General features: G+C 45.4%; 1 protein-coding gene across 3 annotated transcripts in view; it reads right to left on the bottom strand.

Annotated features, from left to right (window-relative positions):
- Nucleotides 1-466: 466 nt before the first annotated feature.
- The window catches only part of LOC148534360 (claudin-15-like), a 137782-nt gene continuing 120201 nt past the window's right edge, over nucleotides 467-18047 (bottom strand). For 2 of the 3 annotated variants that reach the window (XM_088466798.1, XM_088466799.1), the window contains exons 3-6: nucleotides 12845-12926; nucleotides 10352-10462; nucleotides 9518-9523; nucleotides 467-566 (exon numbers count right to left, since the gene is read on the bottom strand). In XM_088466798.1, the coding sequence (XP_088322924.1) occupies nucleotides 467-566; nucleotides 9518-9523; nucleotides 10352-10462; nucleotides 12845-12926 (299 nt within the window). The remainder of the gene's footprint in view (nucleotides 567-9517; nucleotides 9524-10351; nucleotides 10463-12844; nucleotides 12927-18047) is intronic. The other variant, XM_088466800.1, reaches the window with a different exon arrangement.

The following is an 18047-nucleotide window of genomic DNA, read 5'->3' as shown; positions in this document are numbered from 1 at the left end:
ATTTTCAAGTACCCCAAATATGACTGGACTATTTATTTTCTCCAAAAAATACTGCATTATGCCATTCTGTAGCACTTTTACATAGACACTAATAAGAAGCTATTTAAGCTACTTAAGTACCCCAAACACTTTTATTAGTGCTATTAGTAGTACACATGTACATTGGTTACCTATGTTAATGCATCTTTTTTTGGCGTAGAGACTGACTTCCCCACTTCTGACAGTACTTTCCGCCTGTTCCACATTCGCCACTTTCCGTTTTCACGTGGTTTGGAATTGAATTGGGTGAAAAGCGGGCACGCACACATGACATGGCAACTTTTCGCTTTGAATACGGCCTTATGTCGTATTTCTGTCCTCTATATATAGGACAGATTCTCATTTCCAACATAACAATACAACAAGTATATCCACATGTTAAAAGGTATAAAATTATAAAATGTGGGGTTTTGCAGGCAAATCAGAGTTAAACATAGGCTCTGGAAGCTGAGGCGGAAGTACTTTCTTTCTTCTCTTTGAACTGGGTGAACTCGCTGTCAGGAGTTGGGTAGTTGTATTTGTAGGCTCTGAAATAAAGAAAACATGGGGCAGTTATATACTGTAGCTCTCTGTACTCAATGACACAGTATTTAAATATAAACTCTCCATAGATTATCGATGTGTCTCAAGCAATGCAATAACCCCAGAGGAGGATTTAGGGGGTCAGGGCGCTCCTAGGCACAATAGTAATGGCCACCCAAACCCCAATTTTATTGTTTAGTTGGAAGCCCTCATTTTACAATTGGCAATTTAATATCATATAATAATATAACAAGCCATGAGCTATGACATTGAATTTTATTTTTAATTATGTATACTTATTTACTAAGTAGGACAGCTTTACAGGAGCAGTCTGAGCACGTCCTACCCGTCTATACTCCACTGAAAATGGCGTACGGTACAGTACAGTACAAATTGCTCTAGTTCCTGGTAAATTTTGTACTGACAGTATAAAACAAGTGCCCAAGTGTCGCCTCCCCAGCAAGTGGCGCCCCTAGGCACGTGCCTCGTGCCTACTGGAAAATTACTCACAGAACAACTCATTTTCTGTTAGACATGTGTGTCTACCACCCACACTAACTGACGATGTATCCGTAACACTCTTCACTCAAACACAGGCATTAGCAAAGCCCAGATCTGCAAATCATAATATGAATGATCTGCTTACTATCACTTTCTGCCACCCCGTTAATTAACAACAATGTTAGTGTTTTTTTTTCTAATTTACTGTTCATTGGAGCCTCAGTTTTTAAGATATTAGTTATGAGTAGGAGATTTGGGAGTATTTATTTCCACTACATCAAGTTGTGTTGTTTTGTGTGCACAGGTATGCATTGCTAATAGGACAGTCAAAGTAATGGCTTGTATCCTTTTCACATCGGGTGATATCTTTCTGCCTCATTCATTAGCATATCTTATGCTATTTATAACAAAAATAAAATAAATAATGTGTTGTTTCGCTTGGCCAGAGAACCAGAACAGTATCATCCATTAGACAATGCAGAATTCCATTTAAGACCCAGGACCTGATTCAGAGATGTACTTCGCGGAATGCATGTGCGATAATATGCTAATGTTTCCAAAGCTTACCCGAGCATAGGGAGGCCCACTGCTGCCTTCTCATATCCGCCCGATAACATACAACAGCGTAAACATCGGTAACCTAGAAGCAGATTGGGCAGCCATGCAGCTCGTAAGTCAAGTCTAACCTGCCACAATCACTACGGCTCTCCTGACACGCAGAGAGCTCTCATGCTGCGAGGGAGATCACAATAGCTAATGTATGCACGCCCATGAAACGGTGTTTAAATGGACAGACATGCACGTGTTTGCCTAACCACACCCCCTTTACCACCCCCAAACACTGACTATCTGTCACTCACTTTGCGAGTGGTCCCTCTGTACAAACGTAATCGCATTGTAATCGCTGCACATGTGCGCTTTAGCATGCGCATTAGCTTATTTTTTTTTATAAATGGAGTGGCAAAATAGGGACCAAACCACCAAGATGATGACAGACTTCTCTGCTGGAATTGCCAAGGTGTTGTAAGGCGTCCACCAGAACAGCCTGCTGCACTTTATGACTGAGATGAGAGTCCAACAGTCCACTTCTTGCAGCCCACAGAGTTGTATTAACTGGGAGAACACCTCGGTATACACAGAGACCACTCCCCTGTATGAACTGCATGTCTGCTGAGGCACAGATGTAGCTGCACACATCGTTGCTGCGATGTGTGCGCATGGGCACACGCATCGCGGCATAGCGCATCATTCGCCGGGCCGCGACTAAACGTGGCCGGCGTTCTCCCCATTGAAGTTCATAGACGCGGGCACACTAGTCGCGCCATCTATGCTGCGATGCGAGCGATGAGCGTGGCTATATCTGTAATCAGCTGCCCAGTTTTCTACACATGGGATGAAAACTGCCAATATTGCTGGAACAAACCTCTCTGTCCAATGAAAAATCCGCACCATCTCCATCATTGCTAATGCACTGCAGGTACCCCCCTGGTGGTTTACATAGGCTACGATCATGGCATTGTCTGACTGAATTTGCAGAGGTCTGCCCTGAAGAGAGTTTGGAGCTGCAAGCAAAGCTTGAGGATGTTTATGGGAAAATTCTCCTCAGGTCTGGACCACAGGCCCTGAAGCAAAAGATCAGAGCTGTAACTAGACTTTTGATGCCCTGTGCCAGAGAGAGCATTGGCAGCCCCCCGACCCCCCCCCAGTTTTTGAAATAGAGACATAAGATAGTGCACCTGAAACAGAGCCATGGCCTCATGGGGAAAGGCCGGGGAACAGATAGAGGAGTCCAAGAGGTGCTGGGGATAAAAGAAGAGGAAGCTACAAGTCAGAATGATAATAAACAGGAGAATTGACAGGCCCAAACAGCGCCCCCTGCCCGGGGGTGCCTTGTGCCATGGCACAGGTCGCACCACTCTAGTTACGGTCCTGCAAAAGACCTAAAGTCACTGCTCCACATGTGGAGAGACTGTCGTCCATGGTAACTATTGTCCATGTTTTCACTGTCTGTCTATGCCCAAGATCTTGTCTTCCAGCAGGAAGACTCAGAATGATCTGGTGCCTAACAGAAGGTCCAAGAACACGAGATGCTGAGAAGGAAGAAGATGAGACTTGGGATAATTGATTATCCATTAATTATATTGTCATTGTATGTTATTCTGTATTGCCAAAAGAAGATGGGCTTGAAGAAGTGAAGTGGACTTCATCTTGATCAGCAGATCATGCAGGTAAGGAATGGCCGTCACCCCTTTTGACCACAGAAGGACCGCCATTCACTACCATGCTCTTTGTAAAGATTTGTAAAGCCATGGCCAAATCAAAAGGCAGTGCTCTGAACTGGAAATAGTTTTCAGCAACTGCAAACCAGAGAAATCTGTGATATCCTTCCCATATTAAAACATACAAGTAAGGGTCTTTGAAGTCTATAGATGCCAGAAATTCGTCTCTCTCTCTCTGTTGCCGCAATCACGGACCAAATAGACTCCATGTGGAATGTTGGTACTCGTATTAATTGTTTCAGAAACTTTATGTTCAGAATAGGCTGAAAACATAGATCAGTCTTCTGTACCAGGAAAATATTTCAATAAAAGCCCAGGCCCCATTGTTCCTTTTGCTCTGACTGCAGTACCTTTTGAATGGCCCCCAGCCAGATGCTGGAGCCTTTCTTTTGGAAGGGAAGTTGCAAAGAAACAACTGGGAGGAGGTTCTGTGAGATCTAAAATATAGCCTCTTTCTACAATACCTCCTACCCACCAGATTGTGGAAGCCGTCAGCCACTGGTTCCCAGAAATTGAGCAGACAGGCCCCGATCACAGACAATTGCTGATGGGGATGGACTCCATCATGCTGGCTGCTTCCCCATTCAGAGTTAGGTCCTCTACCAAGCTCTGATTGCTTACCCCCTTGGTGACCTCCAGAGGAACCACCAGAATATGCCCTGGTGGCCCAAAACCACAGACTGCGTGGCTTATATGCTCTCACCCAAAAGAAAGGCCTTCTTTCCCCTACCTTAACCCTAACACCCCCTCCCCGGTGCCTAAACCTAACCTATCCCCCTTAGTGCCTAAAACTAACATCCCCCTTCCCACACCCTAAATCTAACCCTCCCTCTTCGGTGCCTAACCCTAACCCTCTCCGTAGTGCCTATCCCTAACCCAGCTATCTAACGCTACCCTCCTCCTAACACCCCGATAGTTACCTTCGGGATGTCGAAGGTCGGGGTACTGGTGCCGGGATCCCGACCTGTCAGGATTTTGGCGCCGATATTTAGACCGTCGGCATCCCACACGCCGGGATGCCGACTACATCCTGGTACGCGGTGCTCAGCATAAATAGAAGAACACTACAATAGCTGATGTAGCCAGGTCCCCACAGCAGTCAGCAGCAGCAATAGGAGTAGAAGTAATAACAGCAGCAGCGTTATTTCTGCACCCTTAGTAATAAATTACTCTCTGAAAAAAAGTAGGACATTTAAAAAAATAAATAAATTGATATTTCCATTTGTTATCAGTTATCGAAAAACCGATCAGGAAACGCACAGAAATAGATTTAATAACTCAGGGGCTGAGAAGAGAAGATTAAAAAAATATTTAAGTTCCTTAAAAAGTAAGCACACAAAACGATCCACCGATATATTAAAATTATCATTCCACCTTAAATATAAGGAGTCCATGGCCATCCTATCCCCAGGATTCTCGTCCTACAAGAGCGAACTACAGGGACTGACCTAGACAGTGGGTGTCATACACAGTATAACATCCCCCACTGTCCTCCCCTCCGGTTCCAACTATTATGTAAACTGCCAGCAGGCGCAGGGGGGCTGATCACTATATGCCCCTTCTGAATCACAGTGAAACGGACAGAGCTCTACTGTATATTGTGGCATCAGGTCCCAGGCTTTGCAGTGGGCAGTTGCCAGCCGCATATACCCAGTGGTCCCTGGTTCACCAAAACAATAGGAACCCAGGATGCCTCCTGCCGGGTTCCCAGAGAACCTGGGAGCCGGTGTACCCACTTTCCTGAATGCAACAAACTCTAACTGGCCCCCCTCAAACAATTCCCTTGTGAAGAACTTAGTATAGCAATAGGCAGCCTTTCTCACTATAACAATAATAACTCACAGAAGCTGCTCTAGCAGCAAACGATAATGCTGCGGCTGCCTACTTCCACAGGTCACATAGAGTAAACTGAAGTCCTGTTAGCTCCAGGCGGTGGTACTTATGGGATGTAGAGGGAATGGCTTAGCTACAAACAAGTACAGTTTTATGTGCCAATTCCTCACTGATTCCTCATTCCATGGTGAGCAGTGTCCCCCAGAGTGGATGACAGAGAAAATACACTGCTAAAACATGCAAACGTAAAATGTGCATGACATCACAAACAATGATATACCCTGTACACAATATTCTGCATACACCTGCCTCTGTAATGTCTGTACACTTTTGCCGCCCACTTCTACCTCATTGCCCTGCTCTGCTCTTTGTTCTTGAGATTCCTTTGGCCATAAAACGGAATCACCTTTAGAACTTGCCTGACATGTCTCATGTGTTACTGGAAAGATGTCCTGCCCACTTGTGTCAGATCACTCATTCAGATAGCCGGGGAGGATAAAGTGCCACTAGATCTAAGCATCACCCACACTGGCAGAATAATAATTTAATCTGACCTCTGCTATTTTATATACACATCCAGCCAGGCTGGTATTTAAAGGATATGTGAAATACTGATTAAAGTGGAGCCAAGCACGAAACATATTAAAAGTGTCAAAGACATTGCTGGAAGCCACTTACATGAAGGTGATAAATGTGTAATATACACTGACACCAGTTCTACAATATTAGAATGTGCTGGCTGGGAATAGCAGGATGAAATGTGCTGAAGTAAGCAAGGAAATTGCTGTTATAATACTACTACTATCTACTACGCTCTGAATATACCTTGTGATGAAAATAATTAACTAAAATGTATAGAGATATAGGGCCAAATGTAATAGGGTGTCAGTTTTAGTAACAGTACAAACTCGCACCTTCTCGCATTTTTTAAAGGTGCGAGCTTGTGCTGTGACTCGCACTTTTCAGCTCGAGGCTACTGCATTTGCGACTTTAGGCGAGTAAACTGACACCTTTTAATGCATTATAAAGCCTGTCCTGGTTCTAAAAATACAGGGGCCAAAATGCGTAGGGGGCACCATTGAAGTCTATGCTGGGTACCGCTAAATCGTAACCACAAGGTTAATTGAGTTTAATCTTGTGGTTACATCATTGATACAATGTCGCAACATTGTATCAATGATGTAACCACAAGATTAAACTTCTATAGATTGTAAGCTTGCGAGCAGAGCCATCTTACCCGAATGTATGTCATGTATGTATGTCTTTTACAACCCAGTATAATGTTAATCTTGATTCAAATTGTAAAGCGCAACGGAATTTGCTGCGCTATATAAGAAACTGTTAATAAATAAATAATAAATAAATTAAACTCAATTAACCTTGTGGTTACAATTTAGGGGTACCCAGCATAGACTTCAATGGTGAATTCTCACCATTGAAGTCTATGGGGAACACAGGCTGACCGCATTCAGCCAATCAGTGAGCTGCTCCGACGGAGATGCCCACTGATTGGCTGGCGGCCCCTTCAATGACGGGGCACAAGTGTGCCCCGGTCATTTACGCGGAGCAAAGGTATGTGTACACACACATACCTTTGCTCAGTCCGACTTGCTATGGCTTTATTCATTTTTTTTTTAACCCTTTGGATGCCTACAGGGAACGAAGCGGACGTGAACTACGCATAGGAGAGGGGAGTATGGTTTTTTATTTCAGGTACCCCTATGGATTACTCTGGATACTAGGTGAGTATGTGTGAGTGTGAAGGTATGTTTTATTAAAATTTTACTATCACGGTGTCTGTTTGTTTTTTTACGTATTTCTTTAGTTGTGGAACTACAAGTGCCAGCGGACCCGTAATGTCCCGCATGCTGGTATTTGTGGATCTCCAAATACCAGCATGCGGGGGAGGCTTGCTGGTACGTGTGGTTCTACAACTAAAGACAATATTTAACCCTTTAATTTACACAAAACACTAACAATATCAAACCGGCACCCACCGCCCTAGGATGCCGGGGATAGCCTAGGCCTGGGGTGCCCTGGAGAGGGGGACCCCTTTATTGGGCTGACTATCGGTCAGAGGTAATGCTTCGGCCAGGGATACCGTTGAAAGGTTTTCCCTGGCTGTGGCATTATCCCCCGCTAGAAAGAGTTCAGTGCTGGTTTTGGAATATTCAGAGGACCCCTACTCATTTTGTCCCCTGATTTTCCAGAACCAGCTCAACAAAGCCCTGTGCTGGTTCTTAATATACAGGGGCCCCCTACGCTTTTTGGCCCCTGTATTTTTAGAACCAGGACAGACTTTATAATGCCCGGGGCTGGTTATGCTTTTGGGGAGGGGGTGCACGTAATTTTTTTTAGAATTTAAAACCTTTTACATAAGTACACACAGAAACATGCACGTATCTCATGGATATGAGCATTTTTCTGTGTTAATATGACCTGCTCCATACGCGCACGCAGGGGTGGTTTCTGAGTACCTAGAAACCCCCCCTGGCCGCCGCTCCATCGCCGTGCAGCTAAACAACACTTTATTTATTTCTATTAAAAGGAGCTGCCGGAGTTCTCTTATACTGGCTGTGGCTGGAACTGGGCTGGCTGACTGTAGGGGGAGCTGCTGCGGAAGCGCGCAGCTCCTCCTAGGAAGGATGGGGCATTGACTGCAAGAGGCCAAGCTTGGGTGCTGCCGCCGGGTGACTTAATTCCCGGCGCTTTCTCCTGGACCTGGAGCCCAGGTGAAGTTTTGTGGGGGGTCCGCCGGCGGGGGGGTTACTGCCCGCGCGCCCGGGAGGGGGGGGGCGTTTTGCCAGTGGGGGTGTTCTTTATTAACTGACGCTGTATTTCTTTGCCTGTGCTTATGGTTATTTGTGAAAGAGGTGTGTGTATGTATGTATGTGTGTCTGTGTTGGTGTGTGTGTCTGTCTAGGTTAGTGTGTGTGTGTGTCTGTCTATGTTAGTGTGTGTGTGTGTCTGTCTAGGTTAGTGTGTGTGTGTCTGTCTAGGTTAGTGTGTGTGTGTGTCTCTGTCTAGGTTAGTGTGTGTGTGTGTGTCTCTGTCTAGGTTGTGTGTGTGTGTCTGTCTAGGTTAATGTGTGTGTGTGTGTGTGTGTGTGTGTCTGTCTAGGTTAGTATGTGGGTGTGGGTGTCTGTGTCATTGTGTGTGAGATGCCGAACTGACTGTCCATCATCCAAATAAATATAAATATATATATATATATATATATACTGTGTGTGTATGTATATATACATATATATATATATATATATATATATATCTATCTCCACAGTTCTGCTGGCACTCTGAATAACACTGTGACAACTTGATCCTGTGCCAGAATCCAATATCATACACCCCCAAAAAACAAACGGCACTAAGACACTGGTGTAAAGAACAATAGATTTTATTGTAAAAAGATCAACAGTTTGTATGTCCTGACGACAAGCTATTGTTCTTTACACCAGTGTCCTAGTGCCGTTTGCTTTTTGGAGATAGATTATTATTATTATTATTTATTATTTATTAATTGTGGCTAGATTTATTTTTTATTTTTTTCATATTTGGAAACCCCGCTTTCAAATTCCTGCGTTTGCCACTGTGCTCAGGATATACTCGCTAGCCTGAAGCAGGTTTATTATTTGGGGACTTTTGGTTATCTATTTTTGCGAGTCTAAAACAGACACCCTATTACATTGGAGAGTTGTGAAAAATTTAGCACAAAACTCGCAATTTACCAAAACTGACACCCTATTACATTTGGCCAATAAAGTTCTACTGTAGCGCAAGTCATTCCAAATAGCGGTACTGCTGTTCTTACATTTATATAATGGTTATACAGCACAGTTTACTGTTCAACATATGGAACAATATATTTCCGAAGGTTTCGTTTTATTTATTATTGCGTCATTGTACTATGTAAGGTGCTGCGGGCCCGTTTGTTGCACCATATAAATATAAAAGATAATAATAATAATTGTTTAGTTTCCGGCACAAATGGGAGCGATGAAGAGATTGCAGGGAATGTATGAAGGTATGTACTGTTTGGGAATGGGTATGTAATACAGGCATGCGGGATGCCTCCTGTCAAAATACCCACAGCGGCATCCTGATGGTTGGTATCCCGACATGGATCCAGTAAGTATACTAACCAACCCCCCTTCTCCCCCTAATCCTTCCTTCTTGTAGCCTAACCCCCAACCCTTCCCACCCCGCACCCTAAACCTCCCCGTTAGAGCCTAAATCTAAGTCTCCCCCCCTAGTGCCTAACCCCCCCCTTAGGGGTGCCTAACCCTAACCTCCCCCCCAAAAAAATCTAACCCTTACCCCGCTATGCTGCCTAAACCTAACACCTCCCCCTCCCCCCCGTGGCTAACAGCCAAGACACCCCGGCTTACCTTGTTTGGGTCGGCGTCTGTCAAGATTCCGACGGTGGGATTAAGATAGGCGTAATTATTGAAACGCCTATCTTAAGTCCTGTGTCGGGCTTGCACCGTCAGGATTTAGAACCGGCGGCATCCTGTCCGCCGGCCTGCTAACTACATCCCCTGTATGCACTAGCTGGTCGGACAAGAGACGTAGACAGTTCAGCTACACCTGTCAGATATGTCACACTGACAGCTGACTGCAGAGTTTTCAAAACCAACTAAGACCGGAAAAATCATTGCTAATATATAAATATATACTATAAGCAACGTCTGCTTAGGTGATGATACGACACCTTATCACCTTTAGTGAGGGCTGTCACCAATAGAATTGTCAAATTCAAGATCTATATACCTGCTCTGGGGCCAAAATCGCCTAATACCAGGACTGTATTAACACCCGAGGGAGCCCGTGTGCAGCTCCCCAAGCCTTGCATAGCTGCATCTGACCTTGTGCCGTGCAAGTGGTTACCTGCTTCTCCATGGCACCATTGTCCAGAGATATTCAGGAAGATGGAGCATGGGCACAAGAGAGCCAGAGTCATTGCATTCACTATGCAGCGCCATCTTCACGAAGATCACTGGGAAGATGGTGTCACGGAGAAGGACACAATGTATGTATAATCTGGGGGCATGGTGTGAGGCCCCAGGGGCCTGTGTGCACCGCACACCCTGCACCCATTATATATAAGCCTATGCATAATATACACACGCTCATATATAGATGTTTTATATGCATATGTAATAATAAAATATACATACCCTTTTTTAGCTGTTTTCTTTTTCTTGAATGAACAACACAGAAAAGAGCCCCCAAGTATGTCCAGTAAAGATGCAGCCCATCCAATATATAGCGCAGAGCCAAGCTCATACCTGAGACACAGAATATGATATTAAGGTAACACTGCAGGTAGCTATGTGACACTGGGGCAAAGGCAAACTTTGTCTTATATAAAAACACTTGTACATTACACACCATTACTTTTATATATAAGTGTCCTAATGACACTAATCCAGGTACATGCTGTGCTTCACTGACACATGGCTCTGGTTCCATAATTAAAAAAATACTTATCTACTGGAATAGATCATATACTATACAGATAGAAAGACATTTACTGCACTAGTAAAAAAGATTATTCAGGAAGTGATACTTATTAATTCTAGTAAAACCTCAATAGAGATAATAATAATAACATTATCCAATGTTGGTTATTATTGTGTATTGTATGGAGATGAGGGTGCTACTACTGACAACAATATATATCCTAGGAACACAAAAAGAAAAAAAATAAACTGTTGTCCTGTATGTGGTAAACATACAATAAATGACAAGCTAAAATTTTACTTTTAATAGTGATTTAAAAAATGAGCATGAGATCAGAGAAATAAGCAAAAACAAAAGGAAATAAAAATATAAGATAAGTCAGAAAAAGTGAACGTAAAACTGGATCTTACTTAATCTCTGAATATATTTATTGATTTATCCGTATTACTTGTATTAGAAACCCTTTCTGTGGTATTAGTGTTATTATATACTTGAGTTGATCATTAGTCAAATAGAGCAAGGGACTATCAACCTGGACAAACCATGTAGCATTGCTGGATAAAGACTGGCTTCTGTTGCATGTAGCCCACAAATGCTGGACAGCTTTACTTTTACACTGCAATTTAGATGTGAGTTTGGACACCCCCCCCCCCAAATTTAAATGTCTCTACACATTTTACATCTGCCCGCATCTGCAGGGCAGCCTGGTTTTACCAAGATGCACAGTTATTTGCTCTTTCTTAAACTCATTTCACGCATAAACAGCTATAACCCTGCTCGGACCAGGGAAACGGTGCTTGGGTTGAAGCCAGGGTTTTCTGTACTTACCCCCATTCAAACATGGGTTACGACCAATGGCGGCTCCAGAGGTGGGGCTGCAGCACAGTCCAAAATTCATATAGCGGAGCCACACCAACTGCCCTTCCAAACGCTGCCAAACATTATTGGTCGGGACTCACTGGTAGTTGGGGTGGCTTCCCTATTTGAATTTAGGACTGGGCTGCAGCCCCACATCTGGAGCCGCCACTGGTGATGACCCATGTTATTCATGGGTCGTCACCCTTCACACCGGACCCGGGTCCTCCAGTGACCATGGTCTTTTGCAAGCCAATGGATGCTTGGAGATGATGTCATATCCAAGCTCCTCTGAGCCGACCAATCAGAGCCTTTTAGGCATGTCCTGGGTCATTGAGACCCGGGTTATGTCATTCATACTACAGGCGACGTGTCGGACCCAGGAATTATCCTGCTACCGGTCACGGACCCGAGACTCTGACCCGGGACAGCCCCATTCACACATAGGGCCTGATTCAGAGCCGCTTGTTCGCACAACTGCGCATGCGTATGGGTCGTAAAGCGCATGCGCAAATCAGTCATTGCGGTCGGAAATCATGCGCTCGCAAAATAGCGAGAGGGCTGCTAATTTGATTGACAGAATGTACCGTTTGTGGGTGGTAACAGGGGAAGGTGCTTGAAAACGGGGGAGTGGAGATCCGAACGCAGGCGTGCCTAACGGTAAAAAGGGCGTTTAATGGGAGTGCATAATTAGTAAAGGAGCATCATCGACCACGTCACTTGGTTGTCTTTTAGCCTGAACTGCTCGCAGTGATAGCGGTAGGATAAACCTACCACAAGCACTGCGAGCAGTTCAGATGCCTTTCGATGTACCCGATTAATCAAATAAATACCGGAGATGACGTGTGATGCGAACGGCAAAGGGGCGTCTTCACAAAATAGCGAGCGCATTTTTCGGACGCTCGCTCAGACATAGAGGCGTCAACAAACCGCAATGAACGAGCGCTCAATTTAAATAGCCGGCCCCTTTTTTGGAACGACCGTCCGCAAATAGCGTCCGGCTCTGAATCAGGCCCTCAGTCTACACCCGGATGGTATGCGTGCACTGGCAAAAACCCTGGTACCTAGGCTGTGTGAAAAAGGTATTACTCTGTTCCCAAATCTCTATCAGGCCCTGCATCATGTGTATCTGTTATAAAATAGCTGGGAGTATCTGTTAAAAAATAGCATTGTAAAGATACACTGTAAAAACAATCAACCTGTGGATATAAATTTTCTAAATATAATTTAATATATTTTTTTCTTACATTTGCTTAGGTAATTCTAAATTATGTTAACCCTTGTTGCATAAACCCAATAAAACTAAAAATAAATGAAAACATTTTAAAACAAAAAAAACAAAAACAACTTACTTTATTCCACCGTAGAGTGGGTCAAAAAACTGTTGAGTGATTGTGGCTGCATACCAGGATACTGGCACTAAGCAGGAGATTCCTGGATGTATAAAATCAGAATGTTAGAATTTTGGATTACAGATTGTCAGAATGTGGCTTTTTGTACTTCCTACTGTAAATTATATATACATGATAATATGCTCCAACTCACCTAAAAATTCTAATATCTATATTCAGCTGTATTTCCTATTGTAACTTATATGTACATGATAATTTGCACCAAGTCACCTAGGAATTCTAATTTCCATATTCTACATTAAGATTTACTCCCTACTGTAAATTACAAATGGGATCAGGGCAGACTTGCCTACTTTTGAAAAAGCCTTTCAGGGAGATTGTGAAAGGAACACCTATGAGCGCGGCAGTAAAGTGGGCGTGTACTGTTACATCTGAAAGGAGCGTCATAATACTGACTTACATCCAAATGTAAGAGAGCCCCAAAGCAGTTAGTAAGATCTACTTGTTCTAGAAAACACATTACTACATTTCAGAAAATGCATGTAGCCATAGGGATCATTGTACCTTATACCCAATGCAGGGAAATTATACTAATGATCCCATTTGAATTTTTTTTTTTTTTAAATATTACAGTTACATAATGGGGGTAAGGTGTAATCAGGGAGATTGGCAGACTCTTCAGGGAGACAGGGAGATTACTGTTATTTCAGGGAGTCTCCCTGACAATGAGGGAGAGTTGGCAAGTATGGATCAGGGTCGGACTGGCCCACAGCAGTACCGGGGAAACCACCGGTGGCCCGCACTGCCTGAGGGCCCACCTACTCCTCTAGGTATCAGGTTCCAGACTATGCACTTGTATTGAACATTATACATATGCTACAATGCATTGCTGTTACTAATCTAGTACAGGGATGGGGAACCTCCTGCGCGGGGGGCCATATAAGGCCCTTGGAATAATTTGGTCTGGCCCTCTGAGCTTTTTTCTGCTAACCTCATCTGGCTAGCAGGGTGCCTAGAATGCCACACTGTAGCCAGAATCTATGCAGCAGTGCCGCCTGGAGCGTTACTGTATGTAATGGGGAATGTTTCTGTTATGCTAGGTACACACTGTCAATATATCGATTGTTCGATCAACGAACGCTGTATTTCCAGTGCATCGGCTGGTATGTACTCCTGGTATGTCTGTGAACAACGTCGTTCACAGACATATCAGGTTGGCCCTGCAGCACAGCCGATGCCAATATATCAGAGTAGGGACCGCCAAGGACCAGTGCAAGGCTCCTGGGTGCCCTAGGCAACATTTCACCCACCGCGCCTGCTCCCTCTAATTCATAATATGCCACACATTAGAGATCCCAATTTATAATATGCCAAACAGCAGTGTCCCATTTTCATAATATACTATATGGAAATGTCCCAACTAATATGCCACACAGCAGATCCCCAAAATCATACTGTGCCTCATAACACTGCCCCAATTCATAATATGCCAGACATCTGTGCCACAAATTCATTATATGCTACACAGCTGTATCCCATTTGTGCCCCCAATAAATAATATGCCATGCAGTTGTGCCACAATACCTAATATGCCACACAATTGTGCCCACAATACATATGCCACACAATACCCCAAATCCCTTATATGCCATACAGCTGTGTCCCCAATATATTATGCCACACATCCGTGCCCCAATAAATATTTATACCACACATCTGTGCCCCCATTATGTCATTACCCACTGACACCCCCCCGCCACACACACACACACACACACACACACACACACACACACACACACACACACACACACACACACACAGTGACAAGCTGACACCTGGAGGAAAGGAGATGACTGGAGGAGAGGGAAGGGGCCATCACCACTGCTGCTGACTTTACTGCTCTTACAAGTGAGAATACAGTGCTGGGGGCTGGGGAGTTCCTGCGTCAGCCTTGGTGATCAGTAGTCCTGGCCAGGACTGAAAGAGACCGCCTTTATTTATTTATTTTATGGTGTCAGTGGTGCCCTCCAGTGGCTGGTGCCCTTAGGCAACCGCCTAAAGCTGTCTAATGGTAGCACAGGCCCTGGGACCACAGATACGACATGACTTGGCAGGCAAATTTAAATGCCCGTCCAGTTGTGATGTCAGACCAGACATATCAAGCGGCATATTGCAAAGCGTGTATAACTTACTAATTGGCTGCTCAGACGGCGGAACGGTCTGCTGACCAATCTGTCGAGTAAAGGCTCATACACACTAGACGATGTGTGTGATGAGCGATATTGGACAAGGCGGGCGCGGCAGGGGTGGTGACATCGGTAAGTGTATACACACTTGCCGATGTCGGCCATGACAAACAACGGCGGGAGGGGGGGAACGGGGCCATGCTGCATTTGGCAGCATGGCATCGTTAACAATATCCCCAGATTGAGCTGCATGTTCAGCCGACTGGGGATATCGTTAACGACCAGCGGGAGTGCACATCGTTGATCATTCATTGCATACACACTGGACAATATGAACAATATATCTTTGAACTATATTGTTATCGTCCATAAATGTTGTCTAATGTGTACGCGGCTTAATTGTGTATGCAGCATTACTCTGTTCGCATGGTTATGGGGCCATGTGTAAGTTTGGTGATTATTCTGTACTTGTTAGAAAATTATTTGTGTGTATTGTGGATATTGTAATCTTTGGTGGAGGTAACTAAAATAGAGGAAGAAATGTAGCAGAAGAAATGTATTGTTGGCCAAATACAGTGCATGATTGTGATATATATTGTAACCTTTGTCACTGACCAGCATCACTAGTCACCACAGATAAGGATCCTTCAGTTGTTTTAAATAAGCATTCACTGCACTGATGAATTATAATCTTATAATGCTCAGTTTACTCTATTCTCTGCTACATTGTTTGAGGGGCCCAAAAAGACAACCATACAGAACTTTTAAGAATGCCCCACTATTGCAGCTACAGGTAGCCCACGTGTCTGTGCTTTATGTTTACATAGATGCACATCCATGTTCTGGTTTTTGGAACTGCCCCCTGAAAATCAATCTGCACCTATTTTTATAGGTTCGACTGGAGAAAGAAAGAAAATATCAGTTCAAAACCAATTATTAATTTAAATGTTTTTGGGGGAGATTTATCAAAGTATTGAGAGATAAAGTACCAACCAATCAGCTCCTGTCATTTTTCAAACACAGGACCTCATTTATAGAGAGATAACCTTGCTATCACTCGTTACTCAGGGTTATTTTTCTCGAAAAATAGGTTCAGGAACGGTGGGTGGAGCTACTGGGGGCAGGGGCTGGCTGGCAACTTTTAGCCTGGGGGGCAAATGCATGCAGGCGGCCCTGGCAGAGGAGTAGCGTGTAGCCAGGGTGCCCAAAGAACGTGCGTGCTACGGCGCCGCCCCCCCTCAAGTGTTTCAGGAAGGAGGCGGGTCCATATGGGATTAATGTAAGGTAAAAATAAAGATTAGGGGCAGCCCCCTGTCGTAGTGCCCATATGCAGTGCCCCCGTGTGCCACAGGAGATAACACCCTTATGCAGGCCTCCAGTAGTGCCCCCAGTAGTGATCCCCCCTATGCAGTGCCCCCAGTAGTGGTCCCCCTTGTTCAGTGCCCCTTGTGCCCCCCCCAGTAGTAAGCCACTTATATAGTGCCCCCAATAGTGGTACCCCCTATGCAGTGCCCCCAGTAGCAGTCCACCCCCCCATGCAGTGCCCCCAATAGTGGTAACCCTTATGCAATGTCCCTTAAATAGTGGCCCCAGTTGTAGTCTCCCCCCTATGCAGTACCCCCAGTATTGCCCTTTATATAGAGCCCCCAGCAGTGGTCCCTCGCAGTGCCCCCAGTGGTAGTCCCCTCCCCCTATGTAGTGCCCCTAGTAGTAGTCCCCTCCCCCCTATGCAGTGCCCCTAGTAGTAGTCCCCTCCCCTTGTAGTGCCCCCAGTAGTAGCCCCCCCCTTGTAGTTCCCCCAGTAGTAGTAGTCCCCCCCTTGTAGTGCCCCCAGTAGTAGTAGTCCCCCCCTTGTAGTGCCCCCAGTAGTAGTAGTCCCCCCCTGGTAGTGCCCCCAGTAGTAATCCACCCCCCTGGTAGTGCCCCCAGTAGTAATCCCCCCCTGGTAGTGCCACCATAGAAATCCCCCCCTTGGTAGTGCTCCCATAGTAATCCCCCACTGGTAGTGCCCCCATAGAAATCCCCCCCCTGGTAGTGCCCCCATAGTAATCCCCCCCCTGGTAGTGCCCCCAGTAGCCCCCCCGCCCCCAGTAGAGAGAGAGAGACTTAATAAAAAAAAAAAAAAACACTTACCTGAAACTCCCGCTCCTGGTCCCGACACTTCCACCTGCTCCTCTGGCCGCTTTGCATTATGGGAGAGACGTCGTCATGACGACGGCTCCCCCATTACCCACTGCGGGAGCCGGAAGATGGCTCCCGCAGTGGGAGCAGCAGCAGCCGATGAGAGTCTGACAGACTCTCAGCGACTGCTGATTACAGCAAACACACAGTTGTCGGCTCCGGCGGCTGTGTGTCTGTGCTGCGTAGCGCTGACCGAACTCCGTCCGGTCAGCGCTACACACGCGGTGCAGTCTGTGTCACAGTGATACAGACTGCACCGGCCCGCGGCCCGCATGACGCTGCAGCCCGGGGGGCACATGGCACCCTGCCCCCCGGCCCAGCCCGCCACTGACTGGGGGTGGAGCTATATAAAAAACTATATAAAAACTATTTTATATAAATAATAAATATATATATATATATATATATATAGTATTGAGAAAAGAAGGCTCTCAAAAGGGACTTTAAATAAAACTTATCTTATGGGAAATACATTTTGGCCCAGGACATTACATCCTAGTTAAATGAGAGGTTCAGAAACTGAGGGCCTGATGCAGACCCGCACGCAAGCGCTATGCGCTCGCAAGCGGGTTGATGGTGGGCACTGCGCACTCGCGGCGTGCACAATGCGCATGCGCGAGCCCCGGAGCGAGTGAGAAATTCACTCGCTCCGGGGCTCGCTACAAACGGGGCGGCTGTCGATGTTGATCGACAGCTCGCCCCGTTTTGTAGGCGGGGAGGGGGGGTGGCTGGTCAAACAGAGGCGTTCCTGAAGGAACGCCTGTCGTTTGTGGGCGACCCTACTGACAACACTCGTGATGTCAGAAGTGAGCTTCCTGCTCTATTTCAGCAGG

Source organism: Taudactylus pleione, unplaced genomic scaffold, assembly GCF_031769625.1.
Source record: "Taudactylus pleione unplaced genomic scaffold, aTauple2 ptg000066l, whole genome shotgun sequence".
NCBI lineage: Eukaryota > Metazoa > Chordata > Amphibia > Anura > Myobatrachidae > Taudactylus > Taudactylus pleione.
This window is presented reverse-complemented; position numbering and strand designations above follow the sequence as displayed.